Source organism: Pseudorca crassidens, chromosome 16, assembly GCF_039906515.1.
Source record: "Pseudorca crassidens isolate mPseCra1 chromosome 16, mPseCra1.hap1, whole genome shotgun sequence".
In the NCBI taxonomy this organism is placed as follows: Eukaryota; Metazoa; Chordata; class Mammalia; order Artiodactyla; family Delphinidae; genus Pseudorca; species Pseudorca crassidens.
Genome location: NC_090311.1, coordinates 2019998 through 2046022, shown reverse-complemented (window position 1 = coordinate 2046022; position 26025 = coordinate 2019998). Strand labels below are relative to the sequence as shown.

Genomic DNA, 26025 nt, shown 5'->3' with positions numbered 1-26025 from the left:
GAAGAAAGACGATCTGTTTAATAAACATGTAATTCTGACACGGATGTTAATCTCTTATAGAGAAATCCTACATCAGGGAGCAACAGTTTAATTTGCACTAACGTTCGTGATCCATTTATACCATTTAGCATCGGCACTAATGATGGGGAGGAAGGCGTGGCCCACAGGTGAGTGTGTGCCCAGGGACGTCACTAACAGGGAACCGGTAGGACAACCAGCGGGAACGGGGACGTACCAGGCTGAGGCAGAGACACACCTGGTAACAGCAAAGGAAGAGAGAATGTTCACACGACACCGGGGCAGGCCAGAGGCCAGCAGCGTAGCTGACAGATCAGGCCAGAGGCCAAAGTGCCGTTTGTGACTTTCAAAAGCAGCAATAAACGCTGATTTCTTGGGTTAGTCGTGGGAAGAGAAATGCATCCAACGCGTTCACAGTCTATAAAATGCCGTCTGGTAAACGAGCAAAGGGAAGGACCTGAGACTCTAATGCGTTCAGGAAACACAAACGTGCTGGTTTTCCTATAACAGTGAAACCAAACGCAGACCGCAGCCTCGCCTGAGGGGCGTCCAACTGCACGGCCTGGCTGCCCGCGTGCCCGTGCCCGTGCCTGCTGAGATGTGAGGGCGGCGGACCCAGAAGGCCAGGGTCACTACTCCTCTGAGCAGTGCTGGCCAGCGAGCTCTGGACCCAGACCAGGAAGGGAAGGCCAGGCTGCTTCTGCCCGGCTCCCGGATGCCCCTTCCCTTCCACAGGGCTCTGGAGCTGTCCTGCTGGATCCGGCCCTGTTCCACACAGGGGACCGCAAAGCACCACTGCCGAGAGCCAGGTGGGAAAACAGGGACGAAGGCCGTGCGGGCCCCGCAGCCCCCAGCCCGGGGTTTCACATCTTCGCAGCCCACTGACCTTGGCTGGTCTGTCTCCCGCCGGGCTCTTCATCTCCCCGTGCAGCATCAGGGCCGGCGGGCAGGGCGCCCGGCTGTGCTCTCTGCTTTTATCTGCGGGGCCAAAACAACCGTCGTTAGCATCTGTTTGTCCTGTCAGTTTGTAAAACTGAACAAGGACAGACAGTGGCTTGGAGAATTCAGAGTGGTGGTGCGCACGGTGCATCCCACGGGAAGCTGTGCCGACTGGTACTGGCCACGCCTCCACTGCGACTCCATGGTGAGGTCCTGGCAACCGCATCTGAGCCTGCACAGCACTGTCCACGGAGCACTTGGCCACGCACGCATCCTGGACCAGGCCACGTGGGTCACAATGGACGGGACTCAGGTCTCCCTGACAAGGGGCCCAATGTGGGCAGCAGAGGCAGGCTTCCGTAGGCTTCAACAGCCAGTGGCCGTGATGGGCCACCCTGAGCCCTGTCCCAACAGGGGCTGGGGGTCCATGCTGGCCAGACTTCCTGTTACCGTTGTTTGCCCATCACTAAAGTGGACTCTGGCCCCCATGGGTGGCCTGCACAGTGCTTTGACTGTGCAGACAGTGACTGTCTGGGAGGAGGGAGGGGAAAGTGGAAACAACCTGACTCCAGATATGAAAACAGACTTAGGCTTCATCTTATTCAAAGACGTTGTGTAGCCTCAGACGTCTGCGGGCAGTGACGGACAGCAAGATTAACCACGGTGTTAGGAGCAAGGATTAGTAGAAACACCAAGCCACCTAAACACACCAGCCTCACAAATAGATAAATTCACCAAGGAGACCCTGGAAGGGTCTGGAAGGGATTGCTTGACCTGGGGCTCCTGTCTGTGCAACACAGTTGAGCAGGTCCCAGGGTCTCTCCTTCCCAGTGGAAGGGAGGAGAGAACAACAAGCACTGCTCTGTGTGTGTGCGCGTCTGTGTGTTCTCATGAATGTACGTGTCTGTGTGTGTGCGCGTCTGTGTGTTCTCACGAATGTACGTGTGTGTACGTGTCTGTGTGTGCACGTCTGTGTGTTCTCACGAATGTACGTGTGTGTACGTGTGTGTGTGCATGCTTGGGCTTGGCTCACACCTGGGGCCCGGCCATGGTGCCACAGTGGGCATCGGTACCTGGCACCCTAGTGGCTGCAGAGCCAGGTCCAGGCTGCAGGGCAGTCGCCCCAGAGCCTGGGTGAGGGAGCAGGCACCCCACTAACAACTGTACCTCAGAGGTGCAGCAGTGCCCCGGGGCCAGTTCTGGACCTGGACCAAAAGTTCAGTCCCCACAGAGGTGCTGCGTCTGGACGAGGCGGAAGCACGCGGGAGCCAGCCCTGAGGCCCCGCCTCCACCTGTCACGGACATGGATGGACGGACAGAGGTTGTTAGGACTGCAGCCAGGCTTGCTGTCACTCTGAAGCGTGGCCTGGCCTGCAGACTCTCCCCAGGGGCCAGCTGGCTTGTCCTGGCTCTTAAAGGAACCTTAGCTCAGGCTGGTGGCAAAGAGACCAAGCGTGGACCCCAGACCTTGCGGCTTCCGGCTGCCCTCGCATCTCCAAACCGCGTGCGTCTGGAGCCTGGAACGCACATCCCCTTCACACGGGGGCGGTAAGTGCCGACCACTGGGGTCCCGGGCAGCCGTGACCACCACCCAGAGGCTCGCCTCGGGCCTGGCAGCACCACTTACAGGGCCATTTCACCGTCGGCCTTGGGGAAGGGACTGTAAAGCAAACCTCAGTCAACCAACCACACCCCAGCCTCGAGGAATGCGGGTGGTTCCACTGAGTCAACAGTAGATTCTCTGATACCCTGTCCCCACTCGTCCTGCAGAGCCCGGCCTGTCACGAGGTCTAGAGCCGGGGACCCCCGTCTGGGCTTCAGCTCAGGCCCTGATCCCACCAGCCACCAGCTCCGTGCCAGACGGGAACGGGGGTTTGCCAGGGGGCATCCGCAGGGCAGTCCCGGAACCCAGCCCTTCCCGCCGCTGCAGCTGAGGAACAGGGTGGGAGGCTGGTGCCCAAGGTGGGCAGAGGGGCTTTGCAAGGATGCCTGGGTGTGGGCAGCCTTAGCAAGAGGTCTACACCGGCCAGAAAAGCGCAAGGGCCTGCGCCGGGGTGGGGGCACTGAGGACAGAGCCACGGAGGGTGGTGTCTGAACAGGCCACCAGAGCAGCTCTTGTGCGAAAGAGAGGCCGGGGACACAGGGACACTGCCTTGCCCAGGAGACCAAGCCTGCAGAACCTCCCCAGAGCCGCCCGCAGGACCTGGGACGCTCGACCCCTGCTCTGTGAAGGAGGCCAGAGAACAAAAAGGAAGCTGAACTCTCCCTGCTCCCACCTTGCCTCCTGGCAAAGCCCAAGGAAAGGGGAGAAAAGCTTGAACTTGCAACGAAGTGGAAGGGCCTGGTTATGACCCTGGGCTCTACTTTCGAGCTGCTGGACCGAGACCTGAGCTGTGAGTAGAAATGAGCAGCTTTCCACCGCCTGAGCACACGGTCTGGGCTCCTCCCCAGTCCGCACGGGCCGTGCCCGGAGGGAGGGTCCGTGTGCCGATGCGGGGGCTCCGCACAGAAAACAAAGCCATCGGGCGTCGCTGGAAATGGGAGGATCTTCTCATCTCATGCAAATACTACACGTTGTAAAAACAGTGCGAGGAAACTGACCGCAAGGCCCTGTGTGCCCACCGTAACGCAGTTCTCAGTGAGAGTAGTCTTGCTTACGTGTATGCCCTCGTGATTCTGAGAAAGTATATTCATTTTTTTCCCTTTATTGAAAACACTTGATCTTTGTAAAACTTAGCTCTTCAAATCTGGCATTTGGGCTACATGCACGGCGCTGCTCGCTGTGACAGCTCCTTTGCAAAGACGGCCCTGATCATCACGCTGAAGGCCCTCGCGGCACACGCGCCCCCAGAGCGCCTGTGACAGACGTTGAGCCTCGCCCTGTGCGGCTTCCGTAAGAGCCCACCCCCCTCACAGCCGTGGCTCGTGCAGCCTCGCTGCTTGGCTCAGCTGGGGCGCCCAGATCCCTCTCGTAATAGCCTGGGTCTCCACGTTCGTCCTGGAAGAGCTGATGCTACGTCTCCCCGAGGGCCACTCCGGGGCCCACTCTGACCTGCTGAACCACCCTGTGCTTTGGGCCTCTCCACAAACCCCGATGATGCTGCCATCAGATGCTCCCTTGGGTGTCAAAGAGAACTAGTTTGTGGAGGAGAATCAACAAGTCTGAAGACCTGGTGCTGAAGTACTTAGGGGCGTGTGTGATGCCCTTCCACCCTGTGAGGGGGGCAGGATGGTCAGATCTTTGGGGGCGGTTGGTCTATTGATCAAGCCCAGCCCTGGGAGGGGAAGGGCTCGCAGATAGTTTGCTTTTCCTCCTGGCAGGGCTGAGCGACAAGGAGGCCCAGAAAGGTCGCATGGAAGCCGGGAAGAAGAAAGGGGGCCTGTGTGAAAACTGCCTGTACAGAATCCAGCACAACCCTGGCTGTTCGTGGGGAGAAGTGGGGGGAAGTGGAGTGAGCAATCAGACAGCACCTTCCCTCAAAATGCTGCAGGAGTTGGCAAGGGTGACGGGAGGGGATACACAACAACCCTCGGAAGGTGAACAGTCGGCAAAACTTGTCCCGTGGAACAAAGGGGACAGAAAAGCCATGCTCCTCATAGGCGAGACTTAGCCGTGGAAACGTCTAGCTCGGCAATCAATCAACCTCGTTTCCCTAGAAGAAGAGCGAGGTGGGCTTGCTGTGTCCTAATCTGAGGTCAGGGGTCCATGTCAGCTTCCCAGCATGTCACCTCTTGGTCATCAGTCCCCATCTAAGCCACCTGTTCCCTTAGAGTCCCGGGGACGTGAAGACTCAAAGTTATCTGGTATCAGGCCTCAGAGCAAAGATAGCTCATATACAATGGTAATGGGACAATTACTATACACCCAAAACTATACTGAATAAAGCACTAGGATTGTCTTAAACATTTAAAAGTTGCTTTCTTAATTATTAACATAAAGAACCACTGCAGACGAGTCAAAATTGTCTAACTTGTCAAAAAGATATAAAAACACGTCCGCATCTTTTAATTCAAAAGGTGACTCTGAAATTCAATCTCATTTTAATCCAATAAAGTTTGCCCTCCCTTGGTCTCAGTTTCCTCATCTATAAAATGGACCGATCTCCTAAGTTTCTTCCAATTCTGGGATTCTGAAAGTCAACAGGACATCTGCAACTGCTTGGGGTATATTCCCCCAAAATAGAAGATATAAGCAGTGAACTTGGAGGGCCAGAATAATCTTCTGGTTTCCTGCTGGGGAAGAAGGAAATGGATTAACCCCAAGGAAGAGGGCAGAAGAGACAGTTAACCTTTTCTATCCTGAAAACCAACAGTGGCTTCTGACGAATTTGGAATTAGTGGAGCATCTCCTCTTAGACCAAGGGGACCCCTGATCCACAGATGGTCTGCACCACACGACCCTGATTGTGACCTCCTGGGGGAGCCCGTGAGGCTGGGGGGACAGCAGGATGACTTGAGTTCCCTGGTCATTGCAGACCACTGGCCACGATGGGAAGGTTGACAAAGCCAGTCCACGCCACTAAACCCCACGTGCGCACAGGCCTCCGCCTGCAAAGACTGGAAGTGAACAGACGGGACCCTGCCGGGGAATGTGCTCAGAAACAGAGGTTTCTCCCCAGTGACCCCCCCCCCCAGTCCTGGAGAAGCCTGTGTAGGACATGGGGTGCTAGGGGCAATCCTGGAGTGCTGGGGTCCCATTTTCTGTGTCTGCCACGATCTAGTGACCCCACTTCCATACATGAATGTTCTCACCTCCAAGAACCAATAGCGTATCACCCACTTAAAGAAATGCCTTAAGGAGAGTAATGAATGGTATTTTCATCTCGAATACTGTCTCCTGTAAGTGCTGCCTTAAAATAATTTCTGCGATGCTTAAGCAAAGCAGAAACAGTCATCTCATTTCACACCTAAGAAAACTAGACAAGGCCTTCCAGCCTCCACTGTAACTGAATATCATTTTCAGGCAAATGGCATATCATTTGTGAGCCCCCCTACATTTTTCATACATTCCTGTAGACTGCGAACCATCATTTAAAACACTTCTCTTTGGTTCAGGTAGAGCATATTGCAAAAGTGCGGCATTCAATCTTTTCCAAAAAGCATAAATCCATTTCACAGTCCCAGGCTGAGTTATGTCAGCAACGCCCACCTTTCAAGGCAGCACAGGAATTACAGCTGCTGAAAGAGGGAAAACATCCTCCCATCACTCGACCTCGCCCCGGGGATGCCAGAGAGCACACACCTGGCAGTGCTGCTGCCACCAAAGTGGGTGTCACAAGGGTCACGGCTGGGCTCGTCATGGCGGTTACCCTGAGGACCCGAGCTGGCACCAGGGGCTCAGGTGCCCATCCACCTGAGAGGCAAGGGTGCACCCCCAACACACACGGGCACATGCTTACACGCAGACAGACAGACATACACACACACGTACCCACACACACAGAAAAGACTACTATTTTGATGACTTTCCAGCCATCGCAGCAGTTAAATGCATTACACAGAAATCCACTACTTAGTTAGGTTACTCTCTGGTCCACCCATGTCAGAAAAGAATGACACATGAGTGCAGGAAGTGTGATGACGTTTTCTACAGCTGACATCAAAAACAAGTTGTCTGTTATAAGAACTATATAGACTATGCATTGCTTTCAAAACACGGACAGCGTCTTTGAAAATTGTCCTACGGGCTATCATTTCCCCTCTTCTGCCTCCGAGGGTGCTCTGTCACCTCCTCTTGCTTGGGCGCTCACGCCTGCATGCACGTGACGGGTGGAGTGTGCGCCGTGCCCCCGCCTCCAGCAAGCCTCCCGCGGCCACAGCTAACAGCCACCTCCGGGGCTGGCACTGAGCAGCAGGCATGGGACAAACGTCAGCTGGTGGGCAGGTGAAAAGCTGGGGGGCGGGTTCCCAGGACAGGACTCCCCACGATACCCCCTGTATGCTCCCCCCATATCTCCCGTCTCCACCGACGTCTGACCGTTCTAGATCCAGACTACAGTTTCTTTTTGTCTTTAATGACACTTGTGCTCCCAGACTGTAGCCGTCCAGCCCCCAAGCCCCTCTGCCGTAGTCCTTTTCTCTCCAGTAACAGGGCCGGCATGTTGCCATTTTTTACCTAAGTCGCCTCTACCTTCCTGGACAGTTATTAAGTCTCTTCCTTCTCTTTGTTCTGAGGCTTTTTCAAGCTCCCTCATGTCCTTCTCAGAGCTTTAAGAAATCGCGGCTTCCACAGGGGACTGAAGTGACAGGGGAGGGAGGTTCTGACCTAGTGTGGTCAAAATGGCAAAGCCGGACGCCTCCCCGCCAGGCAGGTGCAGACCTCGGCCCATCCCTGGGCCCCTGAGAACTCTGCCTCGCAGCCGAAGTCTCCTCGGGAGGGCCGCCTGAGGAAGCTTCGTCCAGCCTCTGCACCCCGAGGTTACCTGTTTTAATAGGACATTGAATTTGAAACCAGACAATGGCCAGAGAGATGCTCGTAGGAGCTTAGTGGTGAGATTCTCGTGGGCTGGTGCGAGAAACGAGAACGCCCGCTGGCTGAGGTCCTTGCAGTCGTTCTGGACAAGGATGACGTGCTTTGCCGTTTGAACGTCTCTCGTTCCATCAGCTGAGCTTCGACGAATGTAACGATGAGCATCTCACGACTGCTGAGAGCTCCTCAAAAGGCCTGAAGGAAGCCCCTCGGGGCTGAGCATGATTCCAGGGTCTCACTCGACAGGCAGGGCTCCTCCAGCCTCGGGGACAGGACCCCCAGCTCTCGCGGGCACTGGCTTTAATGTAGAACCTGGTCGTGGAGACTCTCCCCCATCCCCCAGACGTGAGGTCTCCCCAACGCTGGGGCTCCGGGGGAAGCACACGACACGGGGCGGCCTCCCCCCGCCCCACCTACCAGGTGTCTCCAGATCCCTCAGGATCCAGCATCTGCCTCAGTGTAAACGCTGCCAGGTTGACCGTCCAGTTTCCACACCTGCTGGCTGTCTCTTTCATCAAGTTAAAGAACAGAACCAAGAGACAGGACCCTACTGTACCCCCCAAAGAGCCCCAGATTAGTTGTTTAATGAGGAGACACAGCAACTCCCAGAGAGAAGCGTCAACTCCTTCACTGGACTCCAGCATTTAATAACTCGACATGATCCCTGACACTGGTTTCGGTCCCTTGGGGACACGCTCCTGTACGGTCCCCACCGAGGAGGGCCTATGATTCTCTCTCGTGGGGACACCAGGCAAACATCTCTCCCTGGGGCACCTGTGTGGGCACCTGGCAACACCTCCCCCTGCCCTCCCTGCGGTGGGAAGGGTGAGCGGGGCCCCGTCACAGAGTGGACAGGTGGGGTCCCCAGGCCACCTGGGTGGGAGCTACACGCGTGAGCAGCCCCAGGGGAGAACCTCTCTGTTTCCTTTCCTGGGTCCTGGTGGCAGCCCACGCTGTGCCCTAGGGCAGGACTGGCTCCAGTTAAAAACACAGAAACATCAAATTGGTATCATTTAAGTTAGTTTTTAAACTTTCTTCTTCTCTATTCGAGAATGCACTAAGCAGAGGTGTCAAGACTCCTCTGTTTAAAGCGCTGGGATGTGAAGAGCTCAGCCTGTCCTGCCGCACGGGCCACTGGGTCCCCCGGGTTTCCCTGGGTGTCAACCTCACAGCAGCCAGGAGGCCGAGCCAGCCTAGGCCCAGGAACCTGGCAAGTTCAGGCACAGCCCAACCACCAGTAAGACCACCGTGGAGGGCTGGGAGACGGGGGCTTCCAGCAATTTCTTCAAATCCGAGGTCATTAAAGCAAAAGGATCCCAGACTTTTATTTGATTTGGGTTTTGAGGTTAATGGAAAGGTTACTAATTTCTGATCTACAGCAGACGAATAGAACCTGCATTGGCACGTCACAGTGACGGAAACAGTGTACACACAGCGACGGTTTTGTCACACCGCTGATCAGGGCAGGTCCTTCCGTGAGAGGGGGCCCATGTACCCTGATTCCCCAGAAGCCACTTCTGATCTGACCGCAGAGGGGTGACTGCCAGTAGGTTCAGTAGTCACCACATTCTCATTTCTGCACCTGGTGACAGCAGTGCTCCAAAAGGCTCATGACAGTTTCTTCATTTTTTGGTCAAAACATGTGGCAGGTGTGGCCCTGCTCTAAGGTGGCAGGAGGTACAAGGTGGGTAGAGGGAAAAGAAAGGCACGTGAGGACTTGAGGACACAGGGAGGGGGAAGGGTAAGCTGGGACGAAGTGAGAGAGTGGCATGGACATATACACACTACCAAACGTAAAATAGCTAGCTAGCGGGAAGCAGCCGCATAGCACAGGGAGATCAGCTCAGTGCTTTGTGACCACCTAGAGGGGTGGGATAGGGAGGGTGGGAGGAAGACGCAAGAGGGAGGGGATATGGGGATATACATATGCATATAGCTGATTCACCTTGTTATACAGCAGAGACTAACACAACAATGTAAAGCACTTATACTCCAATAAAGACGTTTAAAAAAAAAAAAAAGAAAAGAAAGAAAGGCACGTGAAGCCAGGTGAGCTGCAGGCCTCAGGACCAACCAACCCTGAGGCCAGGGGCACCTGGGAGAGGACAGGACAGGTTCCTCTGGAGCTGGCAGGTGAATCGACAGGTGGAGGGAGGGTCCAAAGATGGACAGGGGTTGGGACAAGGGGGCGGGAACAACTTATGGAAACAAGGAATAGCAAGTCCCAGAGCTGAGACCCACATCCGGGACAGGACTCGGACCACAGGTGCCAGGGCAAGTGACAGAAGGCAGGGCCCAGTGGGGAGATAAGGCCACGCAGGCCAGCGAGAGAGCAGCCATCCCCCTCCCCCCCACCACGTGGATATGACAAGGAGCAGTGAAAGCTAAAAATACGCGGACAATGGCATATGAAATTGTCAATATAAATAATGTTATACATACTGCATTATACATAGTATATCATAGAGTGCTTTATACATGTAACAAAATAATTACATTTTATTTTCACACTGAAGATTTTTTCAAGGCTACTAGCTACTGTTACTATTATTTCATAGAAAAGGAATCTCAAGTGAGGCCTGCAGCAGTCCTAGGAGCCTTTTGACAATGCTAAAATTAAGCGTTAGAGTCTTAGAGTTCAGATATCGTATTTAACACATTAGTTACCTTGGCATAAGTATTCATGGCCTCAGATTTTAAAACATCCTCAAAGTACATTTTTTATATAACCGTTAGTTATATATGGAAGAGAAACGCATGATTAATTATATTCATATTCTAAATTACATCATTAAATTTTATCGAATAGGAACATTTATGTAAAAAAAATTCAATATTAAAGCAATTGTAATATAAAAGGGAGATTTGTGAAACCCTTGTTGCTGGAATGGGAATTATGATCACTGAGCATGTTCTATTGTTAGCAATGTCCAGCCCCATGAAGAGGAGGTGTGTGGCTGGGCCCTTGGGTTTGATGTAGCCATTGGAGGGGATTCTCATCTTGGGGAACTTTAGGGCTCAGGACAGGGGGGCACAGACTCCCCTCAACACACTGCCCACCATGGAACTGAAGCAGCCGTCCTGAGTCTGAGGAATCTCCTGGGTCTGTGTGGTTGGGACATACCCTCTGGTTCTCCTGCCGGGGTTGGGCCCTCCCCCAGCAATGGGTCCCTGGCCTGGGAGGAGGGAGCTGCAGTGGGGTTCAGTTAGGGACAACACTCTCCCTTCACCTGGTTTGGGAAGCTCAGGGACCAGGGAGTTTGGCACAGCAGCCACTGCCTCCTGGGGTACCAGACTGGTGTTGGGCTCCGCACAGAGACTGGGGTTCGGAATTAGGCAGGCCTGGGAGTCTAAACCCAGCTTAGCTACTTATTTTAGGCCTGAAATATGGGGACAATCTCTCACCTCCTTTGAGTTTCAACTTTTCCAACAGAATAGGAAAAATAACACCTTAGTCAGCTCAGGCTGCTATAACAAAATACCACAGATGAGGTGGCTTAAACAACAGACATTTATTTTTCCAGACTCTTCTGGAGGCTGGAATGCCAAGATCAGGGTGCTGGCATTGTGGGGTTTTGGTGAGAGATCTCTTCCTCTACAGATGCCACATTCTCCAAGAGTTTTCATACGACAGAGAGACAGACTGCTCTGTGTCTCTCTTATAAGGGCACCAATCTCATCATAAGGGCCTCACCCACATGACCTCATCAAACCTAATAACTTCCCAAAGGTTCCACATCCAAATCCTATCACATTGAGGGTTACAGCTTCAACATATGAATTTGAGGGGGGTGGCAGGAACATTCAGTCCATAGCAGTACCACATGAAGGTTCTGGCTGTGGACAGAGATACTGAGTATACTATAGTGCTGAGCACAACGTCTGCCAAGGCAGGTGCTCACGAAATGGGATCCCAGCAATAATTGGGGCAACATCGTCCTAAACTAGCCTCGTCTACTGCACAGGGTCTGCCTGCCATTGAGCAGGCAGAGAGCACCCCAGGCTGGATGGAGACCCAGGAGGGGCCCTGTGAGTCAGGAGCAGAGGGGCTCCCTGCGTCCCTGCTCCCCACATGTGTAAACTCAGCCCCAGGTCCAGTTATCTTCCATGCAAAATACAGCTGGTTCTTCTGGCCAGATCTTCAAAAAAATTGTAGTAGCAACTATTCTATCATGAAAATTTTAAGGGAAACGTGTCAGCCCTTTGCAAATACTATAGGAAAGACCATTTATTGCTCCAAAGCATCATCGCTCATGTTAAGATGTAGCTGCAAATCAGAACACAGAAGTCAAAACCATTCTGGCGGACCCACCACCAGTCCCTCCCATCAGGAAGCTTGCACAATCCTCTTAGATAGCCTCAACCACCAGAGGGCAGACAGCAGAAGCAAGAAGAACTACAATCCTGCAGCCTGTGGAAGGAAAACCACATTCACAGAAACATAGACAAAATGAGAAGGCAGAATACTTTGTACCAGATGAAGGAACAAGATAAAACCCCAGAAAAACAACTAAATGAAGTGGAGATAGGCAACCTTCCAGAAAAGGAATTCAGAATAATGATAGTGAAGATGCTCCAGGACCTCATAAAAAGAATGGAGACAATGACTGAGAAGATGCAAGAAATGTTTAACAAAGACCTAGAAGAATTAAAGAACAAACACCTAGAAGAATTAAAGAACAAACAAACAGAGATGAACAATACAATAACTGAAATGAAAAATACACTAGAAGGAATCAAGCAGAATAACTGAGGCAGAAGAACGGATAAGTGACCTGGAAGACAGAATGGTGGAATTCACTGCTGCAAAACAGAATAAAGAAAAAAGAATAAAAGAATGAAAAGAAATGAAGACAGCCTAAGAGACCTCTGGGACAACATTAAACACAACAACATTCACATGATAGGGGTCCCAGAAGGAGAAGAGAGAGAAAGGACGCGAGAAAATACTTGAGGAGACTAGAGATGAAAACTTCCTTAACATGGGAAAGGAAACAGCCACCCAAGTCCAGGAAGTACAGAGAGACCCAGGCAGGATAAATCCATGGAGAAACACGCCAAGACACATAGTAATCAAATTCACAAAAATTAAAGACAAAGAAAAATCATTGAAAGCAACAAGGGAAAAAATGACAAATAACATACAAGGGAACTCCCATAAGGTTAACAGCTGATTTCTCAGCAGAAACTCTACAAGCCAGAAGGGAGTGACATGACATATTTAAAGTCATGAAAGGGAAGAACCTACAATCAAGATTACTCTACCCAGCAAGGATCTCATTCAGATTTGATGGAGAAATCAAAAGCTTTACAGACAAGCAAAAGCTAAGAGAATTCAGCACCACCAAACCAGCTCTACAACAAATGCTAAGGGAACTTCTCTAAGCGGGAAACACAAGAGAAGAAAAGGACCTACAAAAACAAGCCCATAACAATTAAGAAAATGGTCATAGGAACATGCATATCGATAATTACCTTAAACATGGATGGATTAAAGGCTCCATTCAAAAGACACAGGCTCGGTGAATGGATACTAAAACAAGACCCATATACATGCTGTCTACAAGAGACCCACTTCAAACCTAGGGACACATACAGACTGAAAGTGAGGGGATGGAAAAGGATATTCCATGCAAATGGAAATCAAGAGAAAGCTGGAGTAGCAATACTCATATCAGATAAAATAGACTTTAAAATAAAGAATGTTACAAGAGACAAGGAAGGACACTATATAATGACCAAGGGATCAATCCAAGAAGAAGATATAACAATTATAAATATATATGCACCCAACATAGGAGCACCTCAATACATAAGGCAACTGCTAACAGCTATAAAAGAGGAAATCAACAGTAACACAATAATAGTGGGGGACTTTAACATCTCACTTATACCAATGGACAGACCATCCAGACAGAAAATTAATAAGGAAACACAAGCTTTAAATGACACAATAGACTAGATAGATTTAATTGAATTTATAGGACATTCCATCCAAAAACAGCAGATTACACTTTCTTCTCAAGTGCGCAGGGAACTTTCTCCAGATAGATCACATCCTGGGTCACAAATCAAGCCTCAGTAAATTTAAGAAAATTGAAATAATATCAAGCATCTTTTCTGACCACAACACTATGAGATTAGAAATCAATTACAGGGCAAAAAACGTAAAAAACACAAACACATGGAGGCTAAACAATACGTTACTAAATGACCAAGAGATCACTGAAGAAATCAAAGAGGAAATCAGAAAATACCTAGAGACAAATGACATTGAAAACACGATAATCCAAAACCTATGAGATGCAGCAAAAGCACTTCTAAGAGGGATGTTTATAGCAATACAATCCTACCTCAAGAAACAACAAAAATCTCAAATAAACAATCTAACCTTACACCTAAAGGAACTAGAGAAAGAAGAACTAACAAAATTCAAATTTAGTAGAAGGAAAGAAATCATAAACATCAGAGCAGAAATAAATGAAATAGAAACAAAGAAATCGATAGCAAAGATCAGTAAAACTAAAAGCTGGTTCTTTGAGAAGATAAAATTGATAAACCTTTAGCCAGACTCATCAAGAAAAAGAGGGAGAGGACTCAAATTAATAAAATTAGAAATGAAACAGGAGAAGTCACAACGGACACCGCAGAAATACAAAGCATCCTAAGAGACTCCTACAAGCAACTCTGTGCCAATAAAATGGACAACCTGGAAGAAATGGACAAATTTTTAGAAAGGTATAACCTTCCAAGACTGAACCAGGAAGAAATAGAAAATATGAACAGACCAATCACAAGTAATGAAATTGAAACTGTGATTAAAAATCTTCCAACAAACAAAAGTCCAGGACCAGATGGCTTCACAGGTGAATTCTACCAAACATTTAGAGAAGAGCTAACACCCATCCTTCTCCAACTCTTCCAAAAACTTGCAGAAGAAGGAACACTCCCAACCTCATTCTATGAGGCCACCATCACCCTGATACCAAAACCAGACAAAGATACTACAAACAAAGGAAACTACAGACCAATATCACTGATGAATATAGAGGAAAAATCCTCAACAAAATACTAGCAAACAGAATCCAACAACACATTAAAAGGATCATAAATTTGTATGGAGACAAAAAAGACCCTGTTTAAAAATTTTTTCTTAGATATAAATCATGATGTGTGATAAATTCATCCTAACCTAACCCACTGGTGCGATTTAAATGAACAGATACTTACAAGGGTGTATGCCCAATGCACAAACGTGTCCTTATGTTTCTTAAAACTCTGCATGGCTAAAGCAAAAGGTGATTTGGAAAGAGCTATGCAGATTCCCTGCATAGTTGATGTGGTGGCCATGGATTTATATAGCCCCCGCTTTAGCATTTGTAGGCTGGTTATTCTCCAAAGAGCTCATACGGAGGCAGCTCTGACTTTCTGCAGACTAATCTATATGAAACTTCAGCCCTGGTCGAGCTGATTTATTTTCACATTTAGATGTAATAAAATTAATAATGCAGTTCTATGTCAGTTGATGAAATTAACTCTGACTTTTTTGCGGGGGGCAGCCAACATCTTTCAGTTATTTTCTTTATTTTCAAAAAGGAAGTCGTTTCAGTCATTTGATACAAATGGCTTTAATTAGTTTAAGGCAAACATAACCTTTAACAAAAATACAGGCTGGGGACTGCAGGTCTGTGCGCTACGGGAGAAAAAACAGTGCAGCGCCCACAAGTTGGTTTGTCACGGCTGCTGTATAATCCAATTTGGTTCGACGTCAGAGTAAACAGCCCGTTACCTGGGAGAATGGTTCCTCTGTTGAGGCCATCAAGAAGCCAGCCCACTCCCGCACACAGATGTATTTTTATGACAAGTGCAGGTGCCTGGAAGGATGGGGTCGAGGAGACCTACTGCATCCATGTCCTGTCTATTCTGCTCGGTGCCGCCCAAGACAGGGCTTGCACTGGCTGAGAGCACAGGAGAAGTTTTCTAAGGGACTTGCATTTTTAATGACTAGCTTTTTTAAAGGTATTAAAAATTAAAAACAGTCAATCCTACACTTACCATGAAGCACCTGGTAAAAAGAGACCCTTTGTTTTGGAAATACTCAAATGAAGGTTCTTATCCTAGGTTTACCCTTCCCCAGTTCTGTGGGGCTGGTTACCACCTGGATCAGCTCTTTGTCAACTAGAATCAGAATTATTGGTCCAGAAATCAGCCCTTCTGTTGTAAATCTGACCTTGGACCTCCCATGCCCTTCAGTGGCACCCCTTTCTCCACAGGACAGAATCCAATCCGTTCTTTCCTTGTCCTAGGACTTGTCAATCTTGTTCTCTAGGACTCCTGCTGCTCTGAACCCCTCCCCAGAATAAGCACAGGGTGCAGTTTCATGTCCCCGCTGTGTCTGCAACGATTTCCTGCAAAAGGGGCTCAGGGCTCATCCTCTCCGACGCTGTCCATGACTTTCCACGTTGAGCAGAGCATCCTTGCTCTGCCCTGTGCTCTGTCCTTTTCTTATCTCTTTACTGAAATTATTGGTCGATGCATCTCTCCTGGAAGATAAACTCCATAAGGTAAGAGCCATGTACCTACTCTGGCACTGGTGTTCAGCAGGGATCATCTGACCCCTTTGGCCAAAGTCACCTCCCCACTTTGACTATTCCTTCTCTTTGCGTCTGGTTGGGCTGGGATGTTGGCTTTTCCACACTGCCTGTGTCTCTGCCTCTGCACTAGAGTTTTCTGTTTGCTGGAATTTGCTTCCCTCTCTGCCTGACGAAGTCCTTCCCTCCTCCACAATTGTCAGCACCACTGTTCCTTTCTTCTGCACTCAGTGCCACTTGGAGTATAGACTTCATGTCCTTCTGTGTTTGAAAATCCGTGATAGATATTTCTATTCCCGCATATCACTTTTAAATGACTGATTTCATAGCTGTGAGCTCCTTGAAAACAGAAGGAGCTCTTTTTTTTAACATCTTTTTTGGAGTATAATTACTTTACAATCGTGTGTTAGTTTCTGCTTTATAACAAAGTGAATCAGATATACATATACATATATCCCCATATCCCTCCCTCTTTCGTCTCCCTCCCACCCTCCTTATACCTCTCTAGGTGGTCACAAAGCACCAAGCTGATCTCCCTGTGCTATGTGGCTGCTTCCCACTAGCTATCTATTTTACATTTGGTAGTGCATATATGTCCATGCCACTCTCTCACTTCCTCCCAGCTTACCCCTCCCCCTCCCCGTGTCCTCAAGTCCTCTCTCTATGTCTGTGTCTTTATTCCTGTCCTCCCTCTAGGTTCTTCAGAACCTTTTTTTTTTTATAGATTCCATATATATGTGTCAGCATACGGTATTTGTTTTTCTCTTTCTGACTTACTTCACTCTGTATGACAGACTCTAGGTCCAACCACCTCACTGTAAATAACTCAATTTCCTTTCTTTTTATGCCTGAGTAATAGTCTATTGTACATATATGCCACATTTTCTTTACCCATTCATCTGTCAATGGGCATTTAGGTTGCTTCCATGTCCTGGCTATTGTAAATAGTGCTGCAATGAACATTGTGGTACATGGCTCTTATGGTTTTCTCAGGGTATATGCCCAGTAGTGGTGTTGCTGGGTCCTATGGTAGTTCTATTTTTCATTTTTTAAGGAACCTCAGTACTGTTCTCCATAGTGGCTGTATCAATTTACATTCCCACCAACAGTGCAGGAGGGTTCCCTTTTCTCCACACCCTCTCCATGCCTTTTCATCTTTAAATCTACTTTAAATCAACTGTGAATGACACAAAGTAGGTGCTTGATAAGTGCTGAATGGTTGAGTAAATGTGCACACAGATGGATGAATCTACCCTGGAAGAGGTAAGTGTGCTTGTCAACTGCCCTCTCCGCTGCAGAGAGCAACCAAACGAAGAGGAACAAATCAGCAGACAAGCCTGAGACTGGACACGACGCCTGGCAAGAGCCGAGGCAGCGGGTGTGGGGTTTCTGCTCCAGAGCAAAGCCCTCCGCACCAGTCAGCTGAGGAGCCCACTACCAAGGGGTGAGCTCCAGCACACCCACACCAGCCTCAGGTGAGATCTGTCTACAGAGGCTCTGCGGGAACGCAAGAGACCACAGCGGGAGCTCACTTTTCTACTGGCTGATTCTAAAGTGTGGATGGGCAGCCCAGGACTGCCGGACACCTGAGCAAGTCTGCTGTGTGAAAGAATAAGGTCAACTGTAAACACAGGGCAAAGAGTGGCAGTGGATCTCAGATTACAGAGGAGAAGGCAAGACATCCCACCTAGGGTCTATTCACGTTTACATAGTGTCCCATAGAGGGACCAGAGAAGGTACTTTATCCATGAAACAAGAACAAAGTGCTAACAAAAAATAACAATCAGAAAACGTAAATAAGCTCTAGGAAGCTATATATATATATATATATATATATATATATATATATATACACACATATATATATATACTTATGTTTATATTTCCCAGAGAACTTTCTTACTCTATAATGTATATAAATATAATATATGTATATATTTATATTAACATTTGTATATTAATATAGATATGGATATATATCATCCAAACAGAAAAATAATAACTAGAGGTTTGAAAGGCACTATCAAGTAAATATCCCCAACTAGAGAGGAATGTGATAAAGATTTTAAAAAGAGAGACATGAACTTGGACTTGGCAATGGGTTCTTAGATATGACACCAAAAGCATGAACAACAAAAGAAAAAAAGTAGATAAATTGAGCTTCACCAAAATTGAAAACTTTTATGTATCACAGGAGAATATCAAGAAAGTGAAGAGACAACTTGCAGAATGGCAGAAAATATTTCCAAATCAGGTATCTGATAAAGGTGTAGGATCCAAAATATATAAAGAACTCTTGCAACTTAACAAGAAAAAGACAACCCAATTTAAAAATAAGCAACAACTTAACTAGCTATTCCTCCAAAGAAGATACATAAAAGGCCAACAAGCACATGGAGAGATACTCTACATTACTAGTTGCTAGGGAGATGCAAATCCAAACCACGGCTAGAGACCACATCACACCCACTAGAGACCACATCACAGACACTAGAATGATAACAATAAAAAAAGGAAAGTTAAGTGTTGGTCAGGATATGGAGAAATTGGAATCTCTGTACATTACTGGTGGGAATGTAAAATGGTGTAGCTGCTGTGGAAAACAGTTTGGTGGTTCCTCAAAAAGTTAAACATAAATCAACATAAGACCTGGAAATTCCACTCCTAGGTGTGAAATTTTCTCAAAAAATTGAAAACAGGTACTCAACAGATACTTACAGACAAATGTTCATAGCAGCTCTATTCATAATAGCCAAAAGGTGGAAATAACACAGAAGTCTATCAATGGGTGGTTGGATAAACCAAAAGTGGTCTATCCATACAATGGAATATTATTCAGGCATAAACAATAATGAAGTACTGACACCTGCTGCAACATGGTTGAACTTTAAATAGTATGCTACGTGAAAGACGCCAGACACAAAAGGTCACCTTATGTGATTTCATTTACATGGAATATCCAGGTTCGGCAAATCCATAGGACAGGCCATAGCTTGGTAGCTGTGTGGGGCTGAGGGAGGGAGGAGTGGGGAGCACTGACTAACTAATGGATGAGGGGTCTTCTTCTGGGTGATGAAATGGTTTTGGAAGTAGACAGAAGTCGTGGTTGCACATTTTGTGAATGCACCAAACACCACTCAATTGTTCACTTTTAAACTGTTAATTTTAGGTTATGTGAATTTTACTTCATTCAAAAGAAAAAAGAGAAAACGTGAGAAACAAGGAGACATAGAAAATTAATCCAGGAAGTTGAACATCCAATTAACAGAAGGCCCAGAAAGAGAGCAGAGAGTGACGGAGAGGGTTTCTGCAAGCTTCAGATTTAATGGCTACGGAGTTACACCTGTATAGGTCAAAGAGATATTTTGGAGCAGCAGTGATCAGGATCAATCTAGAAAGTTCCAGAAAGAAAAATAAAACCTCTTTTCCTAAAAAAGGATGAGGACAGGTTGCAGGTAGCCGAGCATTCAACGTGGTCGATAGCAAGACCCCTGTCCTTGTGCATCAGGTTTGAGGACAGGCAGAACGGCCTCAGCACAGAAACTTCTAGACCTGGGTCTGCCCCTCTACACTGGGCATCGCACACACCACTGAGATGCCCTCAACATCCTTGTTGCTCATTGGCTGGTTTTTGCCTTTTCTCACCAGTCTCACTGGGATGAAGATAATACTTTTGTTTACCCCACAGGACGGCTGTTAGCCTAATGCAAGGTGATATTTATGCAAGAGTTTTGAAGACCTGGAAGCTGGGGATGAGAGAGGCATCTGGGGAGCCGCCACTGGCTATCTAATCCCCAACCCACACTGCCAGCTGTAGGCCAGTAGCCCTTCACCCCATGAGGGTCCTTTCCCACCCAGCCCACTCCCTCACTCCCTCCAGCACACAGCTCTGGCCCTGTGACCAGAGGCAAGTCCACCAGAGCTGACACGCACAGTGGCTCCAATGGTAACAGAGAAGCATAGGCTGAAAGCTGGACGAAGGACAGAGTCTGGAGATACCAAAGACAGTGACCTCGGTGACGGCAGGGCACCTGGGTCAAGTTCACTGTCACCGCCACCCTGACCCCAGCTCTGGGGCAGGAGGGTCTTTTGGAAGAGGGGGTGATTCACGGAGGATCAGGTATTTACTAGGGCTGCGTGACCTCGGAGTCAGGGTCCACCCTAACCCACAGCTGTCCTGGACCCTCCCGTCATCCAGGACACGACAACGGACGTCCCAGAGGCCCAGCAGGGAGCATCCCACCTGGCGCTCCGCTCTGCTGATGGTCAACCTGGTGGCCTCACTCAGGACTGCCTGGTCCCTCCCTGTGCTCCTTGTAAGGAGGGCAGGTTTGCAGGAGGCAGCCAATCTCTCCGGCACTGTGTCCTTAACACCGAGACGGAAAGCCAGAGGCTGAGGTATGTGCCTCTGTGGCCGGGGTCTCCTTGGTCTTCCTCAGGTCCTCCGTTTCCCAACTTCCCGCCAGCCGCCTCCCTATCCCTCACCCACAAAACGGCCCTAAATGGTGGTGTTTGGGTCACTTGGGGACTCTCACGCAGGCCCGTGCTGTGCTCCCCTGTGACATGCTCTGTCCCCTGCTTTGGGGGACTCAAGATGAACAGGTCAAAAGAAGGAAAGGACCACACGGTCTCCCACAGAGGGGGTGTCCCACACAGCCTACATGGTCAGCACGAGCCCCACACCTTCCCAGCCTGCCTCCTGCCTAATGGATGGAAGGGGGTCCATTTGGAGGTGAGTTAAGTGCACGCTCTGCATCCCAGGGTGTTCCTACTCTCCTGAAAGGCAGCCTGTCCTTTGTCCCCAGCACACTCTGTGCTGGGAGACTGCAGACACCTCCGTCGCCCGCCTCGGTGCAATTAGAGCCAGGAGCACACAGCTTTCGACAAGAAGATGGAGGGCTTGGCTGTCGTGGCGGCTAATTGGGGGCGTTATTTATGTGTTTTGAATGGTTGTGATGTTCCCTGGCTGTTTCTGATGCAATTCGTTTCATTGACGGCCAGGTTTACAAGTTGAAATAGTGGGAATCAAAGTACCGCCGGATACAATACAATAAAAATGGGCAGGCTCTGCTGATTTCCATGCAGAACACCTAGAAAATGGGTTTCTAAGTTTTTACAGGGAGATAAAATCTCCCTCTTGCCTACACAATTACTTTATCTACTTTGGAAATATATGGGCAGCAGTCAGGGAGAAATGAGCTTCTGAAATAAGAGGTGAACATAAACGAAAATAACTTTACTGGTAAGGCAGCCGCAACATCTAATTAGTGTGGCAAAAACAGCTAAATTTCTACATTTCACTTACTTCTACATTCAGTAATGGGCACATAATTAACATGAATTCAGGACAATTATTACAGAAAAATTCAAACGATGTCTCACGCAAATGTTTCAGTGGTTTGACTTTGTATTTTTTGCATGTGTAAGTAGGACGGGACTCTTCTTTTTAAATCAATTAAAATTTTTATAGATATACTACTGTGTCTTTGGGATCCAGGTGAATAAAGCACACACTGACCTTTCGAGCAGCTCAAGATACCCATTTCACGGATGCACAACGTTTGTTTTCTCTAGTCTTTTGTTGTAACATGCAGCGCTGTACACACCCACCCGGCACCAGGGAGTTTACTGAAGCCCAGTCCCCTCAGGGGAGTAGCTGGGTCAGAAGCTACACGAACTTGTGATTTTGATAACGTGGCCAAACTGACCGTCTCATCTTTAATTGTAATGAATGACTGAGCCTCCCACCTGGAGGCGAGTCCCTGGCTTCCTGCGTCCTGGCCTCACAATGGGACATTCATGACCTGTGCCAACCTGAGAAATGAAAATGCAGGTCTTAAAAGAGATTCACCTAACTTTCACTCCTCCATTCAACAGATACTTTTTGAGAACTTACTGTGTCCCCGGCACTGTCCTTGGCCTGGAAGAGCACAGAACAGATGAAATTCCCTGCCCCGTGGAACTTACATCCTGATGGCGGCAGACAGTGTATCATTACGATCGAGTCTGAGCACCTCCCCAAGGCTGACAACGCCGCTGTGCTGTGCCTCCTCTTCTGCGACCTACACACTCGTGCTTCTGCTCTTCTCCCTTTTGGGTTGTGGCTCTATCGTCTTATAGATTGAAGGGCCCTTCTGTCTAGGATAAGAATGGCAAAATACTGCTTTCCTTCTGACTTTCCTTGTGATTAGGGTTTCTACGCCCCCAGTTTTTTAAGGGGTTTAATTTACCATTCTTTTCTTTTAGAGCTTCCGGGTTTTTGTTGTCTGGGGAAAGACCTGCTTCACTCCAAAAGTTGGTAATAATTCTCGCGTGATTTTTCTCTGGGAGTTTCACGGTTTCATTCTGCATATGCCATTGTTAGGTCCATCTGGACTTTATTCAGGTGAAGGTGTGAGGTGTGGCTATACCTCTGTACTTCAGCAGGTGGCTTCCCTGTTTCCTCAACACCATCGCCCTGACAATCCATTTCACCCCTTGCTTTGAAATGCCTCATCATACACTAATTGCCCGCAGGGACCTGAGTCTATCCCTGGACCTGTACGCACATAGTTAGATACAGGCAGACCTCGCTTTATTGCACTTTGCTTCACTGTGCTTCGAAGGTGTGGTGTTTTTTTTAACAAATTGAAGGTTTGTGGCAACCTTGCACTGTCAGACGATAATTAGCATTTTTATAACAGAAGTATTTTTAAATTAGGGTATTTCCATTTTTTTTTTTTTACATCTTTATTGGAGTATAATTGCTTTACAATGGTGTGTTAGTTTCTGCTTTATAACAAAGTGAATCAGTTATACATATGTTCCCATATCTCTTCCCTCTTGCGTCTCCCTCCCTCCCACCCTCCCTATCCTACCCCTCTAGGTGGTCACAAAGTACGGAGCTGATCTACATTGTTTTTTTAGACATAATACTATTGTACACTTAATAAACTGAAGTATAGTGTAAACATAACTTTTATGTGCACTGGGAAACCAAAACATCTGTGTAACTGGCTTTATGGTTGTATTTGCTTTATTGCAATGGCCTGGAACCAAACTTGCAAAATCTCTGAGGTGTGCGTGTACTGTCCATATATTTTTGCACACACACACATGCATGCACACATGCTACTTTAAGATGGTAAAATGTGGCTGATGATACACGTTACTAAATCCAGCCCACCAAGGTTTTTACCATTCCGTTTCTCGAGGTCCCTGACAGAGGCAGACAGCCCTGGAAAGCCAGCCCTTCTGGTGTCTGTAGAATTCACCTTCGAGACAATGGCCCAGGCTGTGTTTCAAGGTCAAGTGCTTGAGGCTCGTGCTGACAAGTGCGGGGAACAGAGGTGAAATGGGGATTAGCAAACCCACGCGGGAGCCTGATGCTATGAACACCATGCCCGAATCACAGCCTGTTCGTCCTCACCTGGCAGGTGGGCGTGCCGTCTTCCTTCCATGTGGGTGCACATTTCAGTTCAGAAACAAGTGCTGACTGACAGAAGGGCACCTCACCAGATCCCTCGTGTCAAAGGCTTAGAACATCGTGAGTATAACCAGACCGGCCAACGAAATCAAACTGACATTGAAACAAGGAATGCCCCTAATTTCAAGGTTGATTGGCATTGGGAATCCCTTCCTGAAATGGACCACAAGAAGGCTGACTTATTTCTAGAGGCCCTCCTGGATGGTCTTCCCAGCTCCCCTCCCTGAGGGCTGCCCGGGAGGGGCCCACAGGACCAAGACAAGCCCCACCTGCCCCTGGGTGCCTGGAGCACCCATCAGCGGTAGGATGTGGTCCCCACACACCAGCCCTCTTTGTGGGCTTGGTTCTTCCCCTGGCCTGGGATGCTTCACTGTGGTTCCCCAAGCCTATCCTTTCCTCCTGCTCTATGCACCCTATGAGGGATGCCTGGCTCAAGCGTTGCCCCTCTGCAGAGCCCCCCTGCACAGCCAGGGCCGTCAGCTCTGCTTACGCCTCTCTCATCCCTCTGGCAGTGCAGAGGGGGTGAGCACAGCCGCTTGCATCCCAGTCTCAACTGGACTGGGGGTCCTCGAAGAACCATGTCACATGGGTACAGGAAGCCCGTCCCCAGAGCCTGGCCCGGGGCTGGTACGCAGTGGACACACTAAACCAGGATGAAGGTCAGCCACCCTGACCACTGGCTGTGCCCACATTTTCGTTAGCCCTACGGGGCTGCCAGGTGGTAAAGAGTCCAACATTCATGAAACTCACATTGTAGGGGACACAATGACAAGGGAAAATTAATAGAGAAATGAAAGTGATAAGATGTTCTGAATACAGTATAAACTAATAACAGACAAAGCCAGCTCACGACCCGTCCCTGGGTGGATGCCAGGGTGTCAGGGCTACAGCCTCTTGACAGCCTGCCCCCCGGACAGCTTCAGTTTGGGGGTAGCCTCTGTCTCCAGCAGCTGTGGGTACGGGGTGCTTTATGTCAGGGAAGAGAGTAACTTCCATGCACTGTAAAGTGCGCCTCCGTCTGTCCCAGCAGATGGAGATCTGACCTCTGCCCTGGAGACGGGGCTTTCATAGGCTCGGCGTCATCTGCACACCTGGTGACAACACCCTCCGGTCACTGCTCGTCCAAGCCTGGGTGATCACCGTCTTCCTTGAACCCGAGACAGAGGCGCAGGCATGTGGCCTCTGTACAGTCACCTCCCACGTCTGCAGGCGTGCGGGCCCCTCCCAAGAGGAAGAGGAGGCAGGACGCTGGAGGCCTGGGTCACGGGGGGCGTTAGTGGGATGGGTGCACCCACGCCTGAGGCTGGAGTAGTCCCTGCAGACGGCCCAGATGTGCCGGGGGCGTCTCCGCTCTCTGGGCTCGGAAGGGCCAGGCTCCACGGTCCTGAAAGTCTGTGAACAGGGCCTGAGCTCCAGCGCAGACTTAGAGGCAGGGCAAGAGGGGCCGCGGGGGCAGGAGCCCACCTTCCCACCCCTCGGGGTCACTGCCCAGAGTCTCAGCTTTTCTGCGGCCTGAACGGATTCGCTTTGCCTGGCCAGACTGGCTGCGATGCCACCACCAAGCAATTTTTAGAGTAGACATTCTAAAGACAAGCACCGATCACGTCTACTAACGTCACGCAGCTTATTCACCTCTCAGTATAAGTGGGTCAGTTTGTGTTGTTGATACCAGCGATACTGAGAGAAGAGAAAGAACTTTTTAGAGTAGCAGGTACTTAGGAAGGGCCCTAATAGGGAGGCAGAATGAGGGAACTGGGCAACAGGACAGTAAAAGAGTCAGGGCTTCTCCAGGGAAGCAGAAGGGCAATAGGAAGCTGCCGATGGGAGCACAGCCCGGTTGGGAGACCCAGCCACACACGCCTCCCTTTGTGCACACGGCACTTCCCTCCCGCTCCTTCAGCATCGGACACAGCTTTCAGTGGGGACCCAACTCGGTTCCCTCTTCCTAGGCATCACCCAGGGGTTCCCTTCTCCCTCTGTTTTTCTCTGACACTAACCGCAGAACGTTTGTCAAGGATCAAAATGCAAAATGAAGCAGAAAAAGAAAACTACCCATAATCCAGTATCAAGAGACAATAACTAAACCCTAGTGAATATTGTGTTTACATTCTAACCTTTACCGATAAACACACCAACCCAGTTGAGATGATTCAGGGTAGAAGGCTCATGTAGATGCTGGGCCCTCACTACGAAAAATAACATAAAAGTATATGTATACGTATATATATCACCAAATATTGTATATATGTATCACCAAGTCCAGAAAAATAACATACTATTTACATCAATTCCCTTTCATTTTTCTAAAATTATTTTTGCTCCTACATCTTCAGGCTGCGTCCTTGTCAAATGCTGCTTCATATGATCATTTTGTAACATCGTCGCATCGCTCTATAGGAGAACAGAAATGTAATTCCATTGTCCTGTAGTCTCGCCGGTAACAGTCGCCGCACCTAAAGCTGTTTCCACACGTGCAGACATGCTGGGCGGGTGCAGCGTCCCCGCCCAAAGGCGCAAGCGTTCAGGTGAATTGTTTTGTGGCA

General features: G+C 48.9%; 1 protein-coding gene across 1 annotated transcript in view; it reads right to left on the bottom strand.

The window, feature by feature from the left end:
- Positions 1–26025, bottom strand: part of TCERG1L (transcription elongation regulator 1 like) — a 192157-nt gene that overhangs the window by 65679 nt on the left and 100453 nt on the right. The window contains exon 5 of the mRNA XM_067708849.1: positions 905–996. Within this exon, the coding sequence (XP_067564950.1) occupies positions 905–996 (92 nt within the window). The remainder of the gene's footprint in view (positions 1–904; positions 997–26025) is intronic.